The sequence below is a fragment of the Larus michahellis genome, chromosome 15 (genome assembly GCF_964199755.1).
Source record: "Larus michahellis chromosome 15, bLarMic1.1, whole genome shotgun sequence".
NCBI classification, from domain to species: Eukaryota; Metazoa; Chordata; class Aves; order Charadriiformes; family Laridae; genus Larus; species Larus michahellis.
In genome coordinates this window covers 3,053,733-3,068,433 of record NC_133910.1, presented here as the reverse complement: position 1 = coordinate 3,068,433, position 14,701 = coordinate 3,053,733, and the positions used below count along the sequence as shown (strand labels likewise).

At 50.1% G+C, this 14,701-nt stretch overlaps 3 protein-coding genes across 5 annotated transcripts in view; 1 reads left to right on the top strand and 2 right to left on the bottom strand.

The window, feature by feature from the left end:
• PNPLA7 (patatin like domain 7, lysophospholipase) overlaps nt 1-2,967 on the bottom strand; it is a 137,552-nt gene extending 134,585 nt beyond the window's left edge. For all 3 annotated transcript variants that reach the window (XM_074609343.1, XM_074609344.1, XM_074609345.1), the window contains exon 1: nt 2,469-2,967. In XM_074609343.1, the coding sequence (XP_074465444.1) occupies nt 2,469-2,528 (60 nt within the window). In that variant the 5' untranslated portion in view covers nt 2,529-2,967. The remainder of the gene's footprint in view (nt 1-2,468) is intronic.
• A 218-nt stretch (nt 2,968-3,185) lies between these two features.
• Nucleotides 3,186-3,711, top strand: MRPL41 (mitochondrial ribosomal protein L41). Its single transcript, XM_074608724.1, has one exon. It carries the CDS (start codon nt 3,186-3,188, stop codon nt 3,591-3,593), a length of 408 nt encoding a protein of 135 aa, XP_074464825.1. The 3' UTR covers nt 3,594-3,711.
• A 1,854-nt stretch (nt 3,712-5,565) lies between these two features.
• DPH7 (diphthamide biosynthesis 7) lies at nt 5,566-14,299 on the bottom strand. The gene is made up of 9 exons (XM_074608723.1): nt 14,033-14,299; nt 13,328-13,464; nt 12,803-12,890; nt 11,991-12,085; nt 10,531-10,697; nt 9,947-10,019; nt 9,063-9,128; nt 8,690-8,862; nt 5,566-7,609 (listed from the first exon to the last, which is right to left on the bottom strand). The coding sequence occupies exons 1-9, from the start codon at nt 14,168-14,170 to the stop codon at nt 6,987-6,989; spliced, it is 1,560 nt and encodes a 519-aa protein (XP_074464824.1). The 5' UTR covers nt 14,171-14,299; the 3' UTR covers nt 5,566-6,986.
• Nucleotides 14,300-14,701: the final 402 nt, after the last annotated feature.

The window sequence follows — 14,701 nt, the reverse complement described above, 5'->3', positions numbered from 1 at the left end:
CGAGAGAAAAATGAAGTGCATGCCGAAAGCCGCCAAACAAGTTTCTCTCATGAAATTGATTCCAGTTCTACAGCACAAATAAAACTCCTGCCTGACCAGTCAACGCAAACAGAGCGCTGTCTCTGGTTTGTCATCTTAGGTTGCTTTAACACAGCATATCGACAATTTATTTTCCCAGCATTAGTCAAACTAACTCTATCATTATGAGATTATTGTTAATGGGACTGTAGCTGAAAGTCGCAAGAATTTGGAAAAAAAAAAAGTTGAAAATTTTCGTAGCAACAAATACAACACATTCGGGTAAAGCAGAGTGGTATAAGTCTATTGTCTATAAGTGGTATAAGTCTATTGTGGTCACTTAATTTATTTCCCCTTGACGGTGTCAGGGACACGCACAGTTCTGCTACTGTCCAGGCCTGTGTGATCTCAAATAACATCCAAAACAGTAGTTGCCAACTGCCAGTCACATTGCTGCTACACGAGGAGAAGAACAAATTCGCGAGCAAAGGAATAAAACACACAGGCACAGCCCGAGCCCTCACACCTCAATACAGAAGAGCAGCGAGGGAAAGAAGAAACCCAGACCTCCAAGGAAAACTGGAAGGTTCTTGCAAGGTTTCTTACAACCCCCGGTGAAAACATGATATTCTCAAGCACTGACAATCCCTGCAGAAAAGCAGGGAAAGGAAGCAGGCAGGTTACAACCATACAGATGCTGGAGATACGTAAGCAGTTGCTGTTACGTGACAGCATCTGGGCAAGGAATGAGGTCAGGGTGAAGCCACTGCTGCTGAAGGACCCTCCCGTCAGCCCGAGCCCACAGGAGCTCCCTTCACAGGGCGACAGCCGGCACCCACATCCAGGGACTTCACAGGCGCCTTACGCAGCCGCAAACAATTCTCAGACACAAAACGCGTGTGGAACAACCCTGAAAAGACCCTCTCTCCATCAGAAAATGGAGCAATGACATGCTAAGAGTATCTATTAGAAAGCATTTGTCTGTTTTTTCCAATGATGTTGGCATCTCATTAAGAAAATGAGAATTAATAGCAACTAACAAAAATATACAGCTACACGCTGTACACGCTCACCCAGAGTGCCAAGCGCAGAACAAGCAGCTCTGCTGAGAGTTTAACAACTCCACGTGGCGATCAAAGGCAAACTGTGAGACATTCCCCATTTAGGGAGGGGTGGGAAACACTTATGGGTGCCGAGAGCAGGGCCTTGAAATTCAGATCGCCCGGAATGTCAGAGTCCTCCCAGCTCCCAAGCACATGGCTCCGGGCGCCTGCGTTTGGCTTCAGATACTGGATCTTCCCAAAACATTTCTTAACTGCATACAAGTAGGTCGTATATATCATTTAGTTCTGAAAGTAACTGTTTCCTGTCATTACTACTAAAGCACCACATGCCTTGTTGGACTACGAGTTTCTTATTTATGATTAAGAACAGATTTAAGAACTTATTTATGATGAAGAAGAGCTAGCTGCCAGAGAATTCCACAATTCTTCCATCTTTAGGCTAAAAAAGTACTGTTGAAGCAAAAGACACTTAAATTGTGTAATTCTGCTAACAGCATAGAGATTGAAGCAGAATGTGAAAGGTTTGCAGTAAAAAAAATTTAAAAAACCAACATATACACACAAAAAAAACGGGACCAATCTTGACATTTTTGGAAGGCTAAAACTCTTATCAGGAAAGGCTCTTTCCAAGTAAAAGCATCTAAAGACATTACCCAAGTGTCATGAAATTAAGGACATGTTATGGTTTGAAGAAGCCACAACAATTTATTGTTGTTTAGACAATTATTCTATCACTCAGTGACCCCTCCCCACCCTGGAAGGGGAATCGGGAAAAACAAGGAAACCCAAGAGTGGAAATATAAACAGATTTAATAGAATAAGACTAGATAACTAACATTAATAATACTAAAGAACAAATATTGACCCTGATACTCGTACAAAATAGACAAGGATTATACTCAGACAATTCTATCAGCAGGAAGCTGTGCACTCCCAGCAAACGTGGGACACTGAGAGGCTGCGGCTTCGGGAGGAAGGGAAGGCGCAGGGGTGAGAAGTTCTCAGGAGACAGAACTCCTCAGCAAACTTTCTAATTTCTACGGAATGTGCCATTCGTGGTATGAAATGACCCCCCTGGCAGCTTGGGTCAGGTGTCCGGGTCTCGCACCTCCTCGTCCCCGCACCTGGGGAGCTCCAAAACACTGAGACCTTGAAACTCGCACACCAGAGCTGGCGACAAAGTAAATACTTTCACCAATTCAGACACTAGAGTCTTCTAGAAGTGCAGTTTTCCCAAGCGTTAGAAAAGACCTTACTGAAAAGTAACATTACTGAAAGAGAAATCAACGCAGCGTCGCTGGGACCAGGGCAGCGCAGTGGCTTTCAGCTTCTGAAATGCTAATGGGGCAATAAACATGTCAAAACCCACAGCAAAGCACACCGTACCTCCAGGCTGGTGGTGTTGCCCTCCTCCCCCGTCTCCGGGGGCACGGCGGGAGCTGACATGCCAAGGAACGAGGAGCAGACGGCGCTAGGAGACGACGGCACCCCCGACCCGAAGCCCCGCCGCCTGCCCGCTCCGTCCCCCCGGCCCGGCCGAGTGACCCAGCGAGGCTCGGGCACAGGCGGCGCTACCGGCACCGCCGGCTGCCGAAGGTCCCCGGGGAGCGGGGCGGCAGGACCTCCCTCGGACGCTCCAGGGCGCGGCTACAGCCCCTCTGCGACCGCCGGTCACCACAGTCAGGCCCACGGTCCCTCCCGTTAAACAGACACGGGACGCTAACGGGCCGCCGTCCGCCGAGCCGAGCCGAGCCGAGCCGAGCCGTCCCACCAGGCCCGGCCCGCCCTATCGCGCCCCTCAGCCGCCGCCACACCGGGAGCCGCCCGGGTCAAAGGTCACCCCCGCCGCCCGCCGAGGGCAAGCGGCAGGCCCCGCCCACGCCCCGCGCTGCTCGCTGCTGATTGGGCGGCACAGCCCCCACCCCCGCGGCCAATGGCCCGCGCTCGCCGCGGCGTTACGATGGGCGCTGCGGATTGGCTGGCGCCTGCCGGCCAATGAGACCGGGCGGTGTTGGTGTGTGGGGAGGTGGGAGCGCCGTGAGGTGAGGGTGGTGGTGCCAGAGCGGTCTCACCGCGCCCTGTGGAGGCCGCAGGTTCCCGGCCATGGGGCTGCTGACCGAGCTGGCCCGCGGGCTGGTGCGGGGCGCCGACCGCATGTCCCCCTTCACCAGCAAGCGCGGCCCGCGCAGCTACAACAAGGGCCGGGGCGCCAGGAGGCCGGGTGTGCTCACCTCCAGCAGAAAGTTCATCCGCGTCGAGGAGATGGTGCCCCAGTTCATCGTCCCCGACCTGGAAGGTTTCAAGCTCAAGCCCTACGTCTCGTACCGCGCCCCCCCGGGCTCTGAGCCACCCATGACGGCCAAGCAGCTCTTCACTGAGGTGGTGGCTCCCCGCATTGAGAAGGATGTGAAGGAAGGTGCTTTTGACCCCAACAACCTGGAGAAGTATGGCTTCGAGCCGACGCAGGAGGGCAAGCTCTTCCAGCTCTTCCCCAAGAACTATGTGCGGTAGGGAGCAAGCAGCAGGGCTCCTGGGGTGAAGAGCATCATCGTCCTGTGAGACACAACCCACACCAGCAAACATGGGACAGCTTCTGTCACTGGCTATTAAAAGCAAATCCTTCCATGTATTCTTTCTGCAATGTCTGATTTAAATTGCTGTGGGGAAATCGGGGGTTAATTTTGCATCCCTCGCTTAGGAAAGTGTTACTTGTGTCTTGCATTGTGCATGTAATTGGGTTGTGTGAGCATGTGGGTGCCCAGAGAGGAGCTGATTGACCAGGCGCTGACAATTAGCAGGAGGCAGTTTCTCTTCAGGCTGCTAAAACATCTTTCCTTCCTTCTGGGAAGGAACTGCTGTTTTCTGGGAAGAAGAGAGGGCACATCTGATCTCCTTGGGAGAGTCTGGTGTTCTTGGCTGGGGAAAGCCGGCTGCTGCAAGCTGTCCCCAGCCTGGGAGCACTGCCCAGCTCACACCAAGGGACAGAACCCTTCAGTGATTTACCCCCAGCCCCCGTGACACGTTCCATCAAGGCAGGAGCAAGACGCCCACCAGGCCAAACCATGGCTGCACCCATAACTCTCTCTCAGAGCAGAGAACTGTGGCTTACATTGAATGCCACCACTTTGTTCCAGACTTTCCCAAGCCTTAGAGCTTATCTTTCTTTTAGAGTAAATCAAGATACAGTTAATAGGTACATTTAATATCTGTTCTTTAGTGCAGCTGCTTGAAGTTACAAGGTAACTGTTTACATTTGAAACATATCTCAAGAATTGTTATTTTTTGACACCCTAGAAGAGCAGTGTCTTGCTGTTGGTCAGATTAAATGGATACAAGTGACACTTACATAGTTGAGTGCAACTGTTTAAAGTAGAAACTGCTAAATTCTAAATGTCTTTGGTAATAATGTTTTCTCTGACGCCTAAGCACTGGAGTCTTTTGAGAAAGTGATTCTTCTGTGTGGCAGTTCTGTGTCTGGTGACTGCTGCCCTCGCAAGAGGTACTCAGGAGTTTTGTTTTTTTCCATGAGGTTTCCAAATACCAACTACTGCAAAGCTTAAGCATTAGAGAACTAAACTGCAATGAAAATGTTCACTTGTGGAGAAACGAAGCATGTTTACTGTGTTTTCTGTGAGCATCCAGTCTGTAGTGAAGATTGGCAGATGAGTCCTTAAAGTGTTGTTTAAAAAAATACCTCTTTTCAGGCCTGTCCAGGGCTGTGCTGGCAGGGAGGGGGTGCTGCAGCCCCAGAGAACTGCGCGGGAAGGAGTTGTCAGCACAGCAGCACAACTTTTTAACTTATTTTTCAGCTCATCAGAATAATGGTTATACAGAAGGGGTTGTTTTCTGCCTTGAGGCTGGGTGCTGTGGCTGGTGGCAGAGGTGATGCTTCGCCCCTTTCTTTCAGAGGTGTCACTTCTTTAGGCTCCACCTTGCACTTCCCTGAGGGGACAACCCTTCACGTCCTGGAGAACAGGTGAACATGAGGCTGGAGAGCAGGAGATCTCCTACCCTTTGACGCAAATACAGCTTGGTCTTGAACAAGCCACTTGCCTTAATCTTCCCTACATAGAGGCAGATGACAAATGGAGACTCCTCATTTCTCAGGGCAAATGACAAGCACCGTGCATAAGCCAAGGGCCCCACTCTGGCCACACTCTGTGACACTACTCCAGCTCCACTAACCTCAGACTGTTTCCTCTTCATCTCACACGGCAATAAAAAAAGCCATTACAACCTTTTAAGACCGAGTCATAGTCAAAAGCCGTGTCGCTGCAGGATACACCCTCCGTGTTCTCACAAGGCGTGAGGGAACTGGATTGTCTACTCTGACTCCCAAAGAATGTTCAATGCCACCAAATGCCCTCAAAGAGACTGAGCCATCACGGGACAAGGCGGAAGGTCCTCACAAGGACTGACCATCCAGGGCTTTTTAAAATCAAAACAACCAAGAAAGATAAATCACTTATATTGATTTTATTTTAGAAACATCCAAAAATAGGGTGTGATTTTTATTTTTTTTTTAACAAAACTCTTGTTCACAATACTAATATGAATCTTCATGTAACAGCGCTCAAGAATGTTTTCTAAAATACACATTCACCCTTCAAAAAGGAGTTTCAAAGCAGTAGAATTCTTCTCTGCTGGTACCTCGCTTTAGATGCAGCACTGTTACAGATAGACCTGTTGCTGGTGTTTCTTTCCCTCCAGGCAGCTAATTCTTTAGGACCCTCAAAGAGAAACCATGAAAGCTAGAAGTTACTTCCCTAGTTTAAGCTGTTTTTCTGTTTTTAGGAAGATAATAGAGAAAGTGTTCCAGAAACGAAGTTTTGCTGATATTTCACAGTGAAAAAAGAAAGCCAATGGAGCGACCATGAGAAATTCTGCAGCCATTCCTGGAGGTAGTTAGGGCAATGTTGTTAAGATTTTGGTTTCTTTACTTACTTATTCTGAACTTAAAAAATGTCAGGAGACACTGCTTATGTTTTTTGGAGGTTTTGATCTTAAAGCTGTTCACCGTTATAAAACTGAAAGATGTTGACTTTGGACCTAAATGTATATCTCCCTGTGGAGAGCAGAAAACATGAGTTTGCTACCAAGAGGCTATGGGGGGGTTAAGGGCGGCACTAAAACACAGCGGGGCTCGCGACACAAATTATGCTAAACCAGGTTGTGCCTAACTTGGAGAGCGATAAAGCACGACTGCAACCAGGTGATGAGTCTGATGTAAAAATCAGACTGTGCAGACAGACCAGAATCCCCACAAGAAAGGCTCTGCTCAGAACAAAGCTTCCTGACACCGAGCTGCTGTCTGTTGTACCCGTCCGTCTGGAATTCCTTCTAAAAAAGGATTTCTCTCTACTAAAAATCACCGTGAGCACATTGCACTGGCACTATCTGGACCGTCGTTGAGCATCTTCTCAAGGTACCTACTGGTTTACAGATCGCACAGCGAGGTGCGCACACAGCGAAGCCCGTACGCATGGGCTCTCCTGAGACATTCAGGAAAACTCAGACCACATCCTGTGTCTACATGTAGCAGCGCAGCCAAGTTTGGTTTGTGATGGAAGGAGAACAGGCTTAACAGATCAATCGTACAAATGCAAACCAGCCTTGAAGGGATACAGGGTACAAACAAGCAGCCTTTGTGAGGAAGGCTCTCCTACTTTGAGCTAGTACATTAAAGGAAAACTAAATAAACGCATCTGTGCTTGACCACACTCCTCCAAGCAAAGGCTTTCCTCAGTGCCGAAAATAAAACACCAGTTATTCCATCAGCATCGGCCTTAAAAGACTCACAAGCTCAGCAATAACACTGGAAAAGCCCAGCAGAAATTAGAGAGGGCGTAAGCTCAGCTGTCGCTCTCAGTACAGGAGTTTCCCACCCCTCTCCCCCGGGACTGGTCAATGCACACTTTCAGCTGCTCTTTCAGACGGAGATGTGGTACCCGACGTCCCCAAAGGGCTCACCAGGCTCATCTCCCACTTCCAGACATGGAGGATATTGTCATAGAAAGAACAAGTTGCTACAATGCTCATTTCTTTGGGGCTGTCTAGAGACTTGGCTGAGCCACTGCTTCTCTCCAGGCCCATCCCGTTGGGTCTCTGAACTCCCAAGGCAGAACCACTGGCTGACTGGGGATCTCCCCCTTGGTCAGGGCCCATGGCTGAATCTAAACTCCCCTTTAAACCGGGGCCCCTATCCAGGTCAGGAGCCCCAGACAGCTTAGGACCCCCCCCTGCTTTGAGCGGCAAGGCAGGGCCTTCACTCTCCTCATCCAGTATCACATCAAAAGTAGCTGTAGGAGACTCATAAATTATCTTCAGGTTTTGGACCTGCAAATTCAGTCTCTCGTCTCCTTCCTCTGATCTTCCCACAAACTCCTCTGAAGACTGGCACACAGCGGCAGAGTCCTGTGTTGCAGTCCAGGAATCCCTTGGACACAGCCTTGACCAGTCAGCCCCGTAGGCCAAGGAATTGTGCAAGACATAGGATGACAGGATGATACATTCCTCCATGTTTTCCGCTTGGGAAAAAAAAAAAAAAAGAGAGAAAATAAATAAGTGAGCAGAAATCAGGTTGTGAAATGGTTTGTTGCAGACTGCTCAGAAGCCATTCTACCCCTGGCGATGTCCTACAGGAATAGTCCTCAGGCTATTGCCTTCTCCACAACAGAGATAAGTGCTCTAGGAGAAATGAGGTACTGCCTCTTCTGACCATTTTTCAGCCACCTCTCATTACCCCTGGTTCTCCCGGGTTCAGTAAGCAGCCAGGAGAAGAGGGTTTAACACACATGAGGTTTAAGAGCCTCATTATTCAAAACAGCTAAAACAGCCCAAGAAAGACAAGACAGGTCACACAGTGATCTCTGCTGAGCCATAAATGCAGCTGGTGAGATTGCCAGACCAGGTTCTGGTTATTAATAACTTTGCAGATGTGTTCTTCCCGTGAGCTTTCAACATTTGACTCTGATATTAAATGGGCATCAAGTTCCTCCTTTCCTGTACAGCAGAAATGTTATTGTCATTTCGCAAGCTGTGGATCTGCCCAAGGCCTGGAGAAACCCAGGAAGGCAACCATTTTATGCAAGATTGTATTTGTAATGAAGATGCAAACAGCTTTTAATCATGTAAATACCTTCTGATTCACACGGAGAGCTTATTCGTGTTATTCGAGATTAACCAGACTGCACGGCACTTCCTTTCTGAGGCAATCACCAATGCAGCAGCAGGTCAGTAACTTCTGCTGACAGTAAACCATCACCTGACATTCAGAACCTCTCTGAACCCCCGAGATGGATACAGACCATACTGGTTACGTCAACAGGTAATGCCTCCCCACCAAAACAAACAGCCTTTCTTCCCATGAAAAGGCGTTACGAGAGATTTACACCTGAATAATGACAGTGCCTTTGCACAACCCATCAGGCCAACGGCAAGGACAGGTCTGGGAAAGCTGGAAGAGTTACCTCAAGTTGGAATGAAAGTCTATGGCCATTAACAACATGGAGATCTTTCTAGCAAGCTCAGAGGTGGAGCTCCCCCATTAACCCGGAGGCAGGAAAGGGGAGCAGCGCACGAGCAGCTCTGTCCCACTGAACACTCACCCATGCTCCCGCGGCAGTCCAGGATTTTGAACCCGCTCTGCATGCAGGCTGCTAACAGCACAAAATCACAGGTTGGGTGCCACTTCAGCCTCCAGACTCCGCCTTCAACATGGGTGTCTGCCAGCGGCTGCTTCATGTTCCTGGTGTCCCACAGCAGCACGTGCTCATCATAGCTGGAGACACATGACAAATAAATATGCAGAGAAGCAGCAAAGCTGATTCAGTGCAACAGGTACAGAAGAAAATTAGGAAATATTGCATGCTCTTCACCACACTGAATTTCTGAAGAGACCACACCTCGAGCAGCAGTAGCGCATTCAAAATGACAGAGGAGGCTGGTCACACTAGTGAAGAGCAGCTGGAAGGGATTTACCTGCCAGTAGCCAGAAGATTCTCCCGGTGGGGGCTGCACTGAATGCTGCACACACCCATTGAGTGTCTGCAAAAGAGGAACACAGAGCAGAGGGAAGAGACAGCAATGTACGATTTGAGAGGAAATTCTTCATTGAATTTCAAGGATTTGGGGTTCACATTACTGCATCAAGGTGTCTCAGGAAAGGAGAGTAAAGTGAACTCAAATTCCAGTCCAGCAAAACACATAGGTAGAATTCCATCTGCACAGTCCAACAGCCTTCCCAGGGCAAGACTTCCACTCATGCAGTCTCTCAGCGCAAATATTTTCTAGTAATAGTTGTACCATAAACTGCTGTTCAGAGCCCGTAAGAATTTCAGCACAACTCCATTCCCAGGAGACTTTACTCCCAACATTAATATTTCCATAGCAATAATCCCCAGGTTATATATAAAATTTCACTGGAGAGCTGCGTATGTTGTTTTGGTCATAGTCTAAAAGATAGGTTATGCCACCAGAAGAGAGAGATTACTTCAAATGAGTGAACAGTGGAGAACAAAATATTTTCTAAAAAACATTCCATAATAAGATATCCAAATTTAACACACAGAATAATTCTCCAAATAAAAGTGTAAATCAGGATCGTTCTTTTAGAAAGAAGCTATCATCATCTTCATGTGTGGAATGAGCAGTTGGTGTATTATGTCGAAGGCCACAGAAGAAAGTGTCAACCTGAAGCTGTCCTGATGAATAACCCGAATAGATGTCTGCATTTCCCAAGGGAGGCAGAAACAGGGCTCCACTGTCACTGCACGTCTCTGAACTCCCTGGCTTGGGACTGGGCACAGTAGCACCCTCTGTTCACAGCCGATAGCTGTAGGTCCAGCTGCAGACTCCTTGCTTACCTCCTGCTGGTGAAGACAGGAGTCTCCGGGCTGCACCTGGTGTCCCAGCCCTTCAGCAGGCTGTCATCGCCTCCTGCACAAAGACAAAACACTGTTACCCCGAACACCACCCAAACGGCCAGCGCAGGGCACTCAGGCCACGCAGTTAACACCAAGCTGATGCTTTTCTGCCATGGCATTTAGCAGACATAGCAAACATCATTTGAGGCTCACGGTACTTATCACAGAAGAGACCTACATTAACAAATACTCTCACTTTGCTAAGCAAAAAAAAAAAAATTGGAAGATAAAAAGACTGGACTCTAGACATTCTCTGACTCTCTTTTGCACACCCCAAGAGATTATCATCTCTTTTGTCAATAGCCAGCCAAGGTACAGTTTAAAAGGCACAGCTTCTCCTAATTAACTCCAACCACTTCCCACAACCGAGAAGCCTTTCACCCCTAGCAGAGGCCCCAACTCTTTCAAGAGGTGCGATGCAAGCACCTTACACAACCCTGGAAGGTAAAATCCCAGGAACACCCATCCCTAAACAAGGTGCCCCCTCCCCATGCCCCCAAATGATATTCCCAGTCCTTACAGACCTGAATACACAATATCAGTGTCCCAGTAATTAAAAGCAGCAATCCAGGCCTCAAATTTGTGAGCTTCCCACTGGTTCAGGACGTGCACAGAAGGAGCGGATTCATCTACGGAGAAAAGATTCAGCTTCCCCTCTGAATCACTGCTGATCACTCTCAAAGGACATCCACTACAGTGGAATACAGAGAAAACATTAGAAATTACTGAAGTCTGTGCCCTTAGAAGCTGTTAGAGTGAAAAATAGCAGCCAAAGCATAGACAGATAACATAACATAATACTACATAGGTTTGATTCAATAATACATTGACAGAAACTGGGCGTACGGTGGAAAGAATGTACACATTTATGCAGCTTCAGCCCATCCCATCTTAAAATTGCCTACACCAATGATCCCCATTGCCTGAGGGGAGTAAACCCCTCACACTCATGTGAAGGAAGGAAAACCAGCCTCGGGTCTTTCTTTCTCCCAGATGCATAACTTGACTTCTCACATGCTTGATACTACATCAATAAACAAATTCCACGTGAAGAGGAATTTTTTTTTCCGCCAAGTCAGACCGACGAGGACCTCTCCGAGTCTCTTCCCTCTTTTGGAGTCTGAAGAAATGTTTTCCCTGCTATCACAGACATCGAAGCGCTGGCAGATCCTGACCTTTCCTGCTCTCTTCTGGGGCACAGTACAGTTGCAGTTTCTGAACACAATGTTCTTGGAGCACTGGCAAACGTTTTGCAGCTCACAGTGCACAGATTTTCTGACATTCCCTGACATGAAACAGCTTTAATTAGCAAAGGACACTAGATACTTGCCCTGCAGAATTAAGCACACAACTGCCTGCTTCCCCCAGTTTCCAGCCTCACACCAAAGGCACCAATCTCTGTTTTGCACTTGCAGAAAACACATACTCTACTTCCTTCAAGGTATGGCTAAGTCATGTTATTTCATGCAATGTTGTTGTTTCTGAAATCAAATGTACGAGCATTCAAGAGAGGAAGGAGCCACTTTCAAACTAAGTCTCTCCTGTTTCTCACTAACGCGTGTTTAAACTTCCTACGGGTGCTATTATTAGCAGTTATTAAACAGAACTTCACACTAAAATTTCAGCTGTTCTAAGAGCAGAGTTGGAACCAGTGGATCCGTCTGCATCCCATTCTGGTCTTTCCTTTCAGCAAAGGCAACAGAAGACACGTCCTTGGCTCACCTGCCGCCATTCTCCAGAGCACAACCTCACATTTGTTGCTGGTTTAATCTCTGTTACAGTGGCCATGGTACATGCTCTTTTTACCCTTCTCTGGAAATAGTAACTTCTAGAGAAGGTGCAGGGAGACAGCCGGGACCAGGAAACTCTTAAGCCACTTCACAAAAAGCCACTAAAGGTTCATTCATCAAAGTCCTCAACTTATGCCTGAAAGCTGCCACACACACAACACCCTCCGGTACCAGCCTTTGTCTCGCATCCTCACCATTGCTCTCGTCCTGTGGACCAGTCTAAAGACAAGGCCAGACGCTGTGCACCCAGATCGACCCTGAAGCATGGCTCCAACATGCAGCTGTTCTTCTACTGGAAAGAAAAGGAATGGGTTAAGACTGGGCAGACAGCAGGTATACAACAACACGGGTACTGCTTGCTCCCACAGCAGGTGTCTTCCAGAGACCGACGAGCGCTTCAGGGGCCCACACTAAAGAACAGATGAAACGTCCCACTCGCTCAGTCCTGGCTGATGGGTAAATGTATGCGTACAAGGGATCCCCACGATTTCCTACCCGTCTCCCAACAAATCCCCCTTAAACTTTGCTTCTTCTCAGTGAGTAATGAAGCGCGGTAGTGATGACTTGACTGCTGAATTCCCTTATAGACTGGCTTCCGCTTCCTTTGCTCTGTGGGGATGGATCGGATTACTCCCTTCTCTCACCAATGGGAAGACACACGTCTCCAAAATTCTTCCCTCTTTTTAACAAATTTGCATCTTCTGCTGTGTTCATCAGTTAGCCCATACTCTCAAGCGACAGTTTCCAGGGTTTGCTTCTGCTCCCCTCACGCCTCTCATCTCCCATGCTCTGCCCAGCCAGTCTCTCTGGTGCCACGAACAAATTTGTGGGATTTATGAGAAACATGAGAAGACAGAAGAACTATTTAAAAAGCTAAGCATACTGGGGAAGCCCTGGAAACGATACAGCTTTCCTACAAATCTCTGAACACTACTAATAAATCCAGAGAAGTATGAAATCTGGGTTAGGCACAGCTTCAACAGCAGGAGGTATTACAGCCACCTACCTCACTTCCAGTCAGGTGGCAAAACTCCACGGCACCCGTCGAATTTGCAATGCCAACCATGGGATGTTCTGCAACAGGAACATGGCACCTAAAACATCAAGTTAAACAAGTCTTGAATGTCCACCTTTCTTGTATCTTAGGAGGAAAGCAAAGTCATAACTTTTATTCCAGGATGCACAAGCAGGTACTTGACCAAAAAAATTTCACAGAGAAAATCTAAGGCTCCTCAAATTCCCACAAACATGCACAGAGGGGATTATATATAGGGGAAACCTACTATGTATCATTCTATAAACAAAAGACTCCACAGTCACTGACCAACTGTTCATAAACAAGCAGAAGAGCATAACAGAAATGAGCGCAGCCTTTGCTCACTGGAGCAAACTGGAGAATATTTCCCTCCCAGAAGCCAGGGACAGTTCATTTAGTAAATATTACTGTTGCTGCCATACCGACAGCCAAAAAGGACCCCAGAGGGGCAGACCACACTGCTGTGAGCTCCAAGCCTCGACGGACCAGCATTACCATTTGATGTCCAGGATGGCGGCAGTGTCAATCCTTTGGATTTCGGTCAGCGGGATGTACGGCTGCTCCTCGTTGTAGTGATACAGGTAGAGGCGTCCGGTCCGGTCACAGGCCCCATTGCTTCCTCGGGAGTCAGTCTGCATCAAAAATTGGGAAGAAAAGAGTAGGTTTAGCAGCGATTCTACCTCCCCCAGACCTCTCCCCACCCGAGATCATGCCATGACCGGCCGGCGGGAGCAGGGCAGAGGGCTCCCGTTTGTCAAGTCCCTCCGTTGGGGGATTAAATCCACCACAGCTCCCTCAGCCCCAGCCACGCTGGCCGGCGGGGCCCGCTCAGCCCCACACGCTGCGGCCACCTCAAGCCAGCCCAGCTGGGACACGGCATGGCCCCACAGGACCGGCGGGGGGGCACCCGAGCCGCCGTGAGGCGACCGGTGGCAGCTGAGGTGGCCGGCGAAAGGCGGGAAACCACCCCGGGCCCGGCTGGCGGGGCTGAGGCGGCCGGGGGCGACCCCGGGCCCGGCCGGGGGGACTGAGGCGGCCGAGGGCCCCCGGTCGCCCCCGGCCGCCTCAGCCCCGCCAGCCGGGCCCGGCCTGGGGGGGGCCGTGAAGGCGGGAAGCAGCCGCCGGGCCCGGCCGCGCTGTCCGGGGGTGCCGGCGAGCCCCGGCGCGGTGCCGGTGTGTCGGTCGGTCGGTGGGTCTCACCGCAGCGGGCGGCCGGAGGTGGTAGGTGCCGCAGGCCAGGATGCTGTGCCAGCCCTCCACCGGGCACCACTCCACCGCGTCGGCGCTGAACTCCGTGTCCACCACCTGCAGCGTCCGCGTCCGGCACGGCGCCGCCATCTCAGGGCGGGCTCATGCTGCGGGGCGGCTCCGGCGACGGCTGCGGGGCCGGCGCGCAGCGGAACAGCCGCCCGTCTGCTTCCCGGTCAGGGGCGGGCCCGGCCCGGCCCGTGGGGCTCCGGTGCCCCCGCCGCGCCCGGCCCCGCCGCTGCCCGAGGCCGGGCTTGTCGGCACAAGCGGGTCCGGGCCGCGCTGAGCTCCGTCCTCCAGCGGCCGCGGAGGAGGGGGATCCCGTGAACTCCCCCAAACGCCGCCTCCGGCGCCCGCCGCATCCTGCGGAGAGACCCTGCAGCTCTAACGCCTGTGAGGTGACCGACCGCTGCTCGGCCTCAACCCAGCAGCTGCTGGTTAGAGACAAAACCAGCACCGGTGTTCCCTTGGCACCCTCCCTCTTAAAGACCTCCCTCTCATCCCTGTCCCTGACCTCCCTTCCAGAGCAGAGATGTTCTCTGCGCTTTCACAGAGGCTCACCAACTTCACCGATGACACCACGCTGTGTGGCACGGTCGACATGCTGGAGGGAAGGGATGC

Bases quoted from the DNA above. Each gene is read 5' to 3' on its own strand.
- MRPL41 (XM_074608724.1), top strand. From the start codon at position 3,186: ATGGGGCTGCTGACCGAGCTGGCCCGCGGGCTGGTGCGGGGCGCCGAC.
- DPH7 (XM_074608723.1), bottom strand. From the start codon at position 14,170: ATGGCGGCGCCGTGCCGGACGCGGACGCTGCAGGTGGTGGACACGGAG. The intron at 13,465-14,032 runs GTGAGACCCACC...TTTTTGATGCAG, and splicing joins ACCTCCGGCCGCCCGCTGCG to ACTGACTCCCGAGGAAGCAA. The intron at 12,086-12,802 runs GTAGGTGGCTGT...TCTTTCCAGTAG, and splicing joins GCCACCTGACTGGAAGTGAG to AAGAACAGCTGCATGTTGGA.